Below are 11253 nucleotides of genomic sequence, written 5' to 3' on the forward strand. Positions count from 1 at the left end.
AATATTTGGAAAAAAAATATCTGGCATATCTTTGTGAACTCTGCCTTTCATTGTGCTATAAAGGAGTAGAACATACACACAACAGGCCACCAATTCATGTGCCTTTTGGTGTTTATATTATGAAGAGGCCATGCTGGGAAGCAGAAAGGGAGGGGAGGAATAACGTAGGAAGTAGATGAACAGAGTAAATGTAGGCCGTGTCCTTTTCCTCTCCCATCTGTCCCATTACTTTTGGCTAAGCTCCTCATAGGAAGACGGTTTGTGTCCAAGCCAGTCCATTTTGTCACTGGAGTAAACAAAGGAAGCTTCACATGGCTTTCCTGCCCTTTGAAAATAGAAGACCCCCACCTCTTTCTCCTAGGCCTTTGGCATGCACGGATATCCTGAATACTCCCATTAAATTAAAAAAACAGCTACACACTGAAGCTACCAGGTGCAAGCCATTGCACAAAGATTGAGGTCTGAAAACACCTCTAAATATTTGAACAGAGCTGTTAAATTAATATTTCAGTTTCCTTGCTTTTTTGCTGACAGTTAAATAAAACATAAGTGTATATGTTGATACCGCTCTCGCTGATTATTATAACACTGGACCGCATAGCTATTTAGCCACAGAAAGAGCTAACCTTTCGCTGCACTTATCCAGGAAACACTCAAGGAGATAACACTATAAACTGTTGTTTTTACACTTCAGGTTCTGTATGGGTAAAACTAATGATATCTAAATAAATAATCTGTATGCGCTTAGTGTGCTGGGTAGATGTTTTTTGTCAACTTGGGATTAAGCCACACAGTTTTGAGTATTTCTGCTATGCTAACTATCTCCGGTTCCATCTAGTTATAACAGATATAATGTGGCAGGTATGTACGTTGTTGTTGTATCAAGGGGAAAGGGGGAAAACATGCTTCTCTAAAAACCTGTCAGTGTGAAAAGTAGACTTGATACAACACCGACAGTAGACTATAGAATGACTGAATTTGATATAGTATAATCATAAAATGCTTATTACTGTTAGTAGCAGCAATAGTGGTGGTAGCAGTTGAGATAGAGCTTTTGAATGTCAGAGAAGACTGCTTCTAATTTACTTACACTTGATCTGTCCAACAGGAAGACGATTCTGATTGTGGAGGAGGGACTTGTCTAAGACCGAGCCTTTGGCCAGTGTTCGGGTTTCAGCTGCTGCTGTTGTGGCTCAGCACATCTTTGCAACACTCATGACCCCTACACGCGATTACATACACTCATACACTGATCATCGAGTCATTTCGCTGGAGGCCAGAAGACACTCGAGTTGCACCATACAGGATGTATGCAGAATATTTGCAACAAGACATTTTTATTTTCTCAAGACCAATATCAGCATTTCCATTTGCCAATGCCAAAGGGTGCTCATTCATTACCTCCTCATTATTTTCCAAGAAAAGAGACACATTTACTGTGCTCAGCTGCACTCATTTTCATGATATACTCCTTAATATTCTCCTATGGTGCAAGAGTAAGAGCTAACCAAACCCTTTAATTCTGCCTCATTTTCTCTTGTGTGTCTGATTTATTTTGAGGAGGTTGAAAGACGTTTTCCCACTATGCCAACTAAATCTCATTCGAAGCCTGTATGTTCACTGACAGCATTGATTTGTGTGGTTGTCGGTATTGTTTGTTGCTTATTATATTCATTGTGTATGAATAAGTATGCTGTAAGGATCGTTTATTTTGGCAACCAGAGCAAGTATTAAGAGTATCCCTTTTGATTTGTTTTTAAATGTACTTTACCAACCTATCTACATTTCATTTTTGTACTCAAAATCAGTAAGCATTTTGTGTCTAGCTAGGTGTTGTATTGTAGCAGCATGTGCTCAGTACAGAGCGAAAGACAACACCGACTTTTTGACACCAAAGCTCCACACAGTACCAATGACCGCAAACCTACTAAAGAGAATCTGCACAATAGCTTAATTCGAGATATTCCTCAGATGTGGGTGTACATCAGTAAACAAGCTACATTATTAGCTAGATATTATAGATATTTCACCAAGAGATAAGTGAGGTCAGGTTGCATCCAATGTGATAATCTATTAGGATATTGCAATTTTCAAATATATTTGTACTTCAAGTGACAGCTTTGGTTGTCTTCAGTTTGATGCATCAAATTCCCAGTGCCTATGTAGTAAATCAAACTGTCTGGTATTTGAATGAAGCAACACATCAGATTTGTATTCTTACCACGTATGCTTCTATGCTAACGCTTGCTGCAGTTTAGCAGAGAGGGTATCCCTTGCAGTAATTTGTTATGAAATAGTCCAAATCTGCTGCAGTTCTTCTGCTTTTTTGGCTTACAGATAGGTGATGGAAACAACCGTTGACTTTGATGATGAGAGAGGAATATCATTCCCCTCTTTCGCCAAAACAAAGCTAAGCCAGGCTTGAGCTTGGGTTCCAACACCTCTCTTTATTAATCCTGTTTCTGTTTCCTTTCTGGATCGCCAGACTCAGGAGCCAAGATGACTTGTGAATGAGATCAGCATATCAAAATGACTGTTTCTTTGTTTTCTTGCTGTTCTCTTTATGCTTGTTTCCTCTTTGTGTTGCTCTATAAGTGCTGTGAAGCAGACGCTGAAGGCTCAGTGTCGAAATGCTGCAATGTCATGGGATGAGCTTGTTCTGTGTTTGAACTCTGTCTATGCCTACGATCAGCATCAGGGCATGCTGGAGAGAACTTTGAGAGCACTCTTTTACCAATGATAATTTTCCATTTCCTTACTTTGTCTTAGGTTTTAGTAAGTCATAAAGATCATACATAAGTTCATCTTTTCCCTGTTTCTTTTTTTTTTTTTAAGAATAAAAGTAATGTTCTCTCCACCTCGCCTTCATGGTGATATACTGGTGTGATCAGGTTATGCTGTCTAGCAAAGTTATGTGTTGACTTGTGTTTTACCCTGAGGGTCCCCTGTCTGTGTGCAGGCATGTATGTGTCCCTCCGATATCTGATTGTGCTTTAATACCGTACATGAAATACTCTTTTGTGGATCTTCACTAGCCTGAATAAATTTTGTATACATTTGTACACTAATACTATTTACTGTAAAAAAGAGAAAATGGAAGAAATGAAAAAAATGTTTATAATATGGTGTTAGTTATTGTGCATATATAATAAATTCACAAAAAACATTGTATTAGTATGACCTGAGATTCTCCTTATTGCTCACATCTGGTCAGATGCTTTGGCTCCACTGGGAGCAGACCAAACATGTCATCCTTCCTGCTGACAGAGACAGCTGCTGAAAAAGAAAGACCATCTGCATTTGTGGTTCACTGTGTCCGTGTTGGTATATGAAGGAAGGGTGTGGGTGATTTGGGATTAGTCAAGTAGCTCTTTACACTACAGTTTTCTTATTAATGCCTAATTATCAAATTACTGAAAGAAAGTACAACTTAACACCTGGCCGGCTAAAAAACATCATGCCTAGTTTGTGTCTGACCACACCCCAGATCTCTGATATGTGGGATTTGCGGTTGGGTGTTGTCATAGCCAATAGCCTGTCTACATCAGTACAAGAAGGTAATAGCCTAAATCATATTTCCATGGTCTTGGGTATTTATTTCCTAAATATGCTGGCGGATGCGTGCTAAAATGTGTAAATGTTTGCAGCTTTATTTCATTTTATCTTTCATTCCAAAGTAAAGTCTAAATCTTGTTATGAAAACACTTCCTTTACTTCAGCATGTTAAATACAGTAATTGTGCAGTTCAAATGACCACTCAAAGAAGTCTAAGTGCTACCTTAAAAGACATGATTTAAGACATTTTTTTCTTGTTCCACTTCCTTCATACCTCAACTACACATATAAAACCATACACATCCATTTTTACATGATTTCTGGGGTGAGGAAGGCAGTGGTTCCTCCGGGTGGAAATCTTAGCTGTATGTAAGATGTCAAACAGAATGGCAGAGAGTGCCCCACTGAGTACTGTCAGAGGCCTCAGTGTTTTTGATTTTTGTGATGTCTGTTGCAGCATTATTGACACAGACAGCTCTGCTATCCCCTGCCTAAAGCAGCAAGCAAATGTCAGATGCTAACACCAGTGAGTACTTGAGCATAATCTACACTTTACCTGTTGGGGTTTGTGTTGTTTATCTGACCATAATATAAGAATGTGTAAGGCCACAATTTGGAGTAGTAGCTATTAAAAATATTTGTTTTTCTTAGAGATGTGTCTGCCTGGGAGGTCTTTGTATGTGTGCTACTCAGCAATGATCTAGTAGGGAGGTTGTAACGGGACACCCTTGTAAATAGGCACAAGGTCATACCCTTTAACATGCCTGGCTTAAAATCCTACAGACAGAAGAAAAGCAGGAACTAGTTAGACATCTCTGTTTAATGCTTAACAAATCAAAAACCTTCCTTCTAACCAAAAATAAAATAAACCTGTAACAATGTATTCAAAGTCAAAAAGATCCCTCATTTTACTGGTTTAACTTACTAACTGGTACACACATGTAGATTAACAACAGCATGGTATAATATAAGGAATACACCTTGAATCCATTGCTTCTAAGGATTTACATCGGGTGGCTTCAATCCAATTTAACTTTTTTGTTTTGATTTTTCTTTCATTACTCAATATTTCTGAGGAACAGTATTATTAATATTAGATCCCCCAAGAAAGACCATGACTCATCTGTGGTTAAGTTAAAATCTTAGAGTGGCTTTTTAGGTTTGTTCCACTAATTGCAGGAAGTGGCACACTAGACTAATGCTGCATCAACATCGTGACCCGTGACTGGATCTGCAAGGATCAGCATGTCATCAAGTACACTCCTCCAAAGTTCATTAACTCTTTTGTGAAGTAATATAACATCTATTTGTGTAGACCTTTACCGGCAAATGGTTGTTTTTTTTGGAACGGTGTTGCAACTTAATGGCACTCTAATTTTAGCTCCAACACTCTCGACAGCCTTTGGGTCATGAGGTTCCCGGGGCAGTCAACCCACGTCTGAATAAACTTCCCTGAATCTGGTTAATATAATGTGGTTTACATTAGCTACAACATTTTTAATTGGCACTGTTTGTTTTTTTTCTAACTGTTAAAAAAAGCACACTTCCTGTAAGCCGTGACATAGAGGTCACAGTTTTTCCGTCACTACAAGGCTTCAGCCGGGCAGGGGCATCGGGGTCAATAAGGTTTTGAAGTGTAGTAAGAAAAATTTTTCCAGTATCTTCTGTAAATGCTCCCTGATTGCTTGGGTATATTTATGGTGTATTTTCCTGTGAGAGACACACTCTTCCCCCCTCCAAGCTAGGATCAAACAGTATTTGTATATAAATCTTTATGTTTATGGAAGTCCAAAAGGATTTAGCACACTGGAAAAGGAAAAGAGAGAACGTGTCAAATAAGTTGTTAATCACACGAAATGATCCCAAATAGTCTTTAAACATTTTCCTGTTGCAGTTTACTTTTTTTAATCACCTGTTTTTGTGAACCCCTGCACACAGGCTGGCAGCAAAGTCAATCAAAGACAGCCTCAACAATATTTGCAACACGGTGAGAAAGATGTGTTAAACAACCTGAAGGTCGGGCAGAACACCAAACATACACTTGGCATGGACTTTCAGGAAATGCCACAGTCTTTTCCAAACCCATAAACATGACCACACACTTGTCTGTTCTTCCTACCTTGTTTTTTTTCTCTCAGTTTGTAATCATGTTGTAGGTACAGTACATATCTGCATGTGTGTGTCCTGAATGTAATTGGTAGCCATAGCCCGGGTAAAATCTAACCAGGTGAATGGTCTTAACATAACACATTCCACTCTAGCCCCTACTGAGTCTTGATTTGTGGATTTTCTCTGTGTTTAGAGTGGGGCCTAACATATAGTATAACTGGTAACATGAGGTGTTAAGTTTGTTGGGGCCATGTGCATTCACCGAGGTTCTTTCCATGGGATCAGATATTTTTATAAGTCTCTCAACATAAAAACTTACACTTTTGTGAATGACATAGAAACTGTACAACTTTTAAAGGTATCCTGTTAAGTTTGTGGCCACTAGTAGCACAGTGTAGTAGTGTTTTTATAGGCTCATTCCTGTTTTGCTTGTACTCTGCACATTCAAAACAGATTCTGCAACTGGTTTCCCTTTATTCTACTGATCAGCAGATATGGGTACTTAGATGTAAAGCAATGTGATGTGAGGCAGGTTGCCACATAAAGGTAAAAAATAACACACTTTAAGGGGTGGTTGCAAGCAATACAGGACTAATTAAATAACACAGTCGTTTTTTCAGTCTATTTGAGTATTTGAATAAAGAATATTTTACTTATATATATAGATTGATTAGTGTGTAATTAGATCTTCAAACAAACTGATTCTCACAATCTTAGAATTAATTGATTTAAAAAATAGGGCGCCACTTTGTGGAAGGTGCCATGTTGCTCCACTATCTTGAATACAGTGGCCAAGCTGGACACCACTGTTACACCTGATTACATTTTATATATATGGCTAGAGATCATGTAGGTAATATGCCAAAGGTGGAGGAGAGTAGAACTCGTTGGTGTACGTGTGCATCTTCAGGCTCAAGATATGAAGTATCATGCCTACACTAAACTGCCAAAAGTATTCACTCAGCCGTTCAAATTATTGAATTCAGTTATTCCAATCACTTCAGTGGCCCCAGGTTTATAAAATCAAGCACCTAGGCACGCAGACTGCTTCTACAAATATTTGTGAAAAAATGAGTCACTCTCAGGAGCTCAGTGAATTCCAGCATCGTGCCATGATAGTTATGAAATTTCCTCCCTACTAATTATTCCTGTTTGGAAGGACTGGGAACGACAGCAATTCTGCCACAAAGTGGTATGCCAAGTAAAATCGCAGAGCGGGATGAGCTGATGCTGAGGTGCATAGTGTACTGCAGATTTCATGTGGCCTTCAGTTTAGCTCAAGAACAGTATGTAGAGATCTTCTTGGAATGAACTTCCTTGGCCAAGCAGCTGCATCCAAGCCTTACATCACTAAGCACAATACAAAGCTTCAAATGCAGTGGCGTATTGCACGCCACCGCTGAGCTCTAGAGCAGCCGAGAGATGTTCTCTAGAGTGATGATGAATCACATTTCTCCATCTGGAAATCTGATGGATGAGTCTGGGTTTGGAGGTTGCCAGGAGAGTGGTAGTTGTCTGACTCCACTGGGCTAATGTAAATAACAGTATTGGTTATCAAAATCATTTCTTATATTTCTGTAATATCGAAATTAATTCATTTAAACTCAATGTTATTTATATACCAAATCACAATAACCATTGCCTCAAGGTTCTTAATATTGTAAGGTAAAGACCCCATAATAATACAAAAAACCCAGAGAAAATCCCAACAATAATATGACACCTATGAGCAAGCATCATGGTGACAGTGGGGAGGAAAAACTCCCTTTTAACAGGAAGAAACCTCCAGCAGAACCAGGCTCAGGCCACATGCTGTGTTGAGGTGAAGGGAGGCAGACAAAGACAAACAAAGACACGCTGTGGAAGAGAGCCAGCGATTAATAATAACTAATCCACCAGTACACATAATCTGTTTAATTGAAATGATATTTTTAATGTCAAAATATAATTACTGCTGTTATCTGTGAATTTTCAATTTCACCGTTTAATAAAAAAGCAGAAACACAGTATCTTTTGATTTAGATGACAAGATAGATTTGCATCACTGCTTTAAACTTAAAGCATGCAGCTACAGACAGTGTTCAGCCAAAAGAAGAATGGGATTTCCTGGAATAGACTGACTGGTCCCAAAGAGCTTTGAGCTCAGCATCACAAAGACAGTTTGGCATTACACAAAAAGATAGATTACCCTGAGACAGACTACAGCCTGCAGCAGTTCCGTGATAAGTTCTCATAGACACTTGTACTACCTGACATGTATCTTTAAAACGTATGTAATGCAATGCTGCTTCAACACAGCTGGTTATATTTTTGCCTATATTGCTACTGCAATCATGGCAAAGGTGTCCTCCATTCAACTCGTGCCTAAAATGTGTGCACAACACTCAGAAAACTAAAAAACATATGAAAAAAAATATTAGACAGACAGGAAGGGAAAATGTCACTTGGTTCACTTGGTTGTAATTGTTGCCCCATTGACAATTTAGCAGGCCCTCTGCTAGAAACGGGGGAGCAGTAGAACTTTGGCAGGTGGTACAAAGAGACCTCACAGAGCTGGCGTGAACATTCGACTTTTTGAATTATGTTTACATCTCAAGTTACTTGTGTGTACAGCATGTGTGTTTGTGTGCAAATCACTCAGGTAGGTACTAAGAGACTTACAGATCGCTTGCAATTTCCCCTACTCTATGCCATGTTGACAGTCACAACATAGTGACTACGTGTACAGGTCGGACACAGACACATGTGGGATGAAGTGTACCTGCTGACCTGGAGACGCTTTTCTGTCTGTTCTTTAATTTAACCAATCATCTTTCCTCCTCTGTGTGTCTCCAGTTCTATACGAATCACGTGGGGGTAAATTAGCAGTGAGGAGCAGACAAGACAAGGTGACTGTTTGCAGATGTTTAAGAAAGAAGGAAGCACAGGTTTAGGGACTATTTTAGGACCTGCTTCCAAATGTCCCCTATTCTAAGTCATTAGTTTGATACTTTGACTTTCTGTTGTAGTGGTCGGAGTGGATGTTTGTGTGTTTTTTGGATAGTCTCTTGTTGTTTAACTGGAGTTAGTTTTTACTTTTTACTGTAATCACGTCATCGATCAAAGTGGATCTTGGGAATTAAATTCATTTTCTGTGGTTACTGACAAATTTCATTTTCATCTTTGTTCACTTCCGGAGTAATCTAATTAGTGAGGCTCCACTGGGAAGAAATGGATACATCTGATCAAAAGGGTTGTTTAAAAAAAATAACCATGTGTATGAAAGAACATGACAATTGTATTAAATAGCTTGACCTTTACAATAAATGCTGAGCACATAAACATGACCCATTTGTGTGTTTTTGTTCCCCCACTTTGTTTCTGTGCTGCACACATTTGAGTGATCCGCCGTCAAAGGATTGGCACAATAGACTCAGTGTGGGATGTTGATGTGTTTGTGTCACAAGCTCCTTGTGTACTATGCTAAAGGATGTGTCATTTAAACAGTTCGGGGTTTTGTGGATATACAAACTCACAAGGCCATTTTGCTTATGAATTGTTCCAAGGCTCAGTCTCAAATGTTCACATCACCACCCATAAACACAGGAGAAGTGACAGACAAAAGGCATTACAAGAATTCTGCTCTTGAACTGAGTGTGGTCTCTTGAATTGTTTAAGTAATATTTCTCAGTACAGGAATTATAGTGCAGAAATTTTTGAGTTTGAAAAATAGCTTTCTAACAAGAAACCGACTGAAGAGTCAATTTAACATCACTTTTTCCCCATAAAAGAGAGTAAAAAGTGCAATTTCCATGGTGCATCTACAGATATGAACCTCAGTGATGACTCAGCAGTTTAAGATGAGTCATATGTAAAATTTTGGTCTCTACTTTCTGTGATCAATAAGTTTCAGTATGTCCATGGCAATGACAAAAGCACTTGTTCACTGATGAATTATCTGAGAGGAAAATCAATGGCGTATTGAGTGGTTTAGAACTGTAATGGTTTTCTGATCCTCTTTAAAGCTATTTTTAGGAATATGTTGGTGACTCAGTTTGCTATTGTGCATGATAATGAACTGATGTGTTAAAACTCTAGGTTTGCATTTCTGTTAGCTGCCCACTCTGCAGCATTTCCCTTGAAATGAGAGTCAGAAATAAAAATCAAATGAAAATTTAACTTGAAGGCAGACAGTGGGGCTGGCATCACACACATTTCATCTCACACGCTGTGTTTTTATTTGTTTGTACAAGAAGTGTGTGTGCATTTTATTTGTGCTGCCTGTAACTGTCAGTGGATCACAATTACGAGCAGTGACTATAATCGCATGCACTGACAACAGGAAATGTGTGTTTGTTTAAAGGAGGATGTCTTGACACAGTATCTGTGTTTACAGAGTCTAGCCCCAGCACTGTCATCACTAACTCCAACAGAGCTAACACAACCCCTAAATTTGACTCTTTTCTAATTAGACTGAAATACCTGAGCCACCTCCCCTCTGCACTCCCACATTTCCTCATACAGAGTCCTTTTCTGCTTTACGTCGCTCTCTGTCTTGCTCAAACTATTACCCCATTGGTACGCTATTCCCTCCTTTAATTTCTCATTCCGACTGGCTGTAATCTGGAAGAGAGGCTGGAATGATTAGAGGTCAGCTAATTTGCTGCAGATGAAAATGTCCACGTAATGGGACTTGCGGGGAAATAATAGTACACAACACAATGCACACAAAATTTCCAAACAAATCTGCAGGAAGTCTGTTAATACTCCACACACTCCGCAAATATGCACAAAGACAGCCCAGCCGTCAGTACCCTGCTCTGCATTGTACCTCCCTCATAAAGAAATTGGTTTTTATCGCATAACTCTTCATTTATACTCGTATCATATCAACTTCTTTACTCTCTATATCATCTCCATCTCTTATTGAACTTCCCCCTTCTATTGCCAGCAGGATGAAGATAGGTTTCTGCCAATAACTTGCCACAGATGTCAGGAGTCTTGCATGGTGACAGCACTCTTATGAGGAAAGTGGTGGGCTACTGGGTCTCTCTAATTTCCATCTTCTAGCAGAAGCTGTTGCTCTTGGAGTCAGTGAAAACACCCACTGGATTCTTGCTAAGAGAAGTCAGTAATGAGATTGTGGTGAAGAAGTCTTTCTGTTGGAAACTCAAACTGGTAAAGGTTATCCAGTCATCTGCTGCTCGTTATGTGTGAACATGCGTGTTTTTGAATCTGTGTGAATGTGAGTTCTGGAAAGACAAAAGAGAGAGAGAAAAAAAAGTTGGAATCAATCTCCCTCAAGCATACAGTGTGTGGTTTAGTTATATTATGTGGATGTAGATGAGATATGGTACACAAAGAAAGAGAGTAAAGAAAGGGAGCTTGAGCATTACTCCAGTGAAAGTATCTGACTCATGCCTGATTGTTTATTATTGCAAATGACTGTAGTCCTCTCAGGAAGCCACAGGAGTATTACTCATTGCACCAAAGAGAAGATAGCGATGTAGTCTGTCTCCCCTTAGACATTTATTCGTCTATTGGTCTGTTTTTGTTTTGCACACATGGTATGATTTGAAAGAAAATACCGGGAATTCCCATAATGCAGCA

The 11253-nt window shown here is 39.1% G+C and overlaps 1 protein-coding gene across 7 annotated transcripts in view; it reads left to right on the forward strand.

Annotated features, from left to right (window-relative positions):
- LOC309710431 (voltage-dependent calcium channel subunit alpha-2/delta-1) overlaps nucleotides 1-3166 on the forward strand; it is a 79818-nt gene extending 76652 nt beyond the window's left edge. For all 7 annotated transcript variants that reach the window (XM_082539868.1, XM_082539873.1, XM_082539874.1 and 4 more), the window contains one exon: nucleotides 1109-3166. In XM_082539868.1, the coding sequence (XP_082395994.1) occupies nucleotides 1109-1145 (37 nt within the window). In that variant the 3' untranslated portion in view covers nucleotides 1146-3166. The remainder of the gene's footprint in view (nucleotides 1-1108) is intronic.
- Nucleotides 3167-11253: the final 8087 nt, after the last annotated feature.

This window comes from Aulonocara stuartgranti, assembly GCF_965226115.1.
Source record: "Aulonocara stuartgranti genome assembly, chromosome: 7".
Taxonomy (NCBI): domain Eukaryota; kingdom Metazoa; phylum Chordata; class Actinopteri; order Cichliformes; family Cichlidae; genus Aulonocara; species Aulonocara stuartgranti.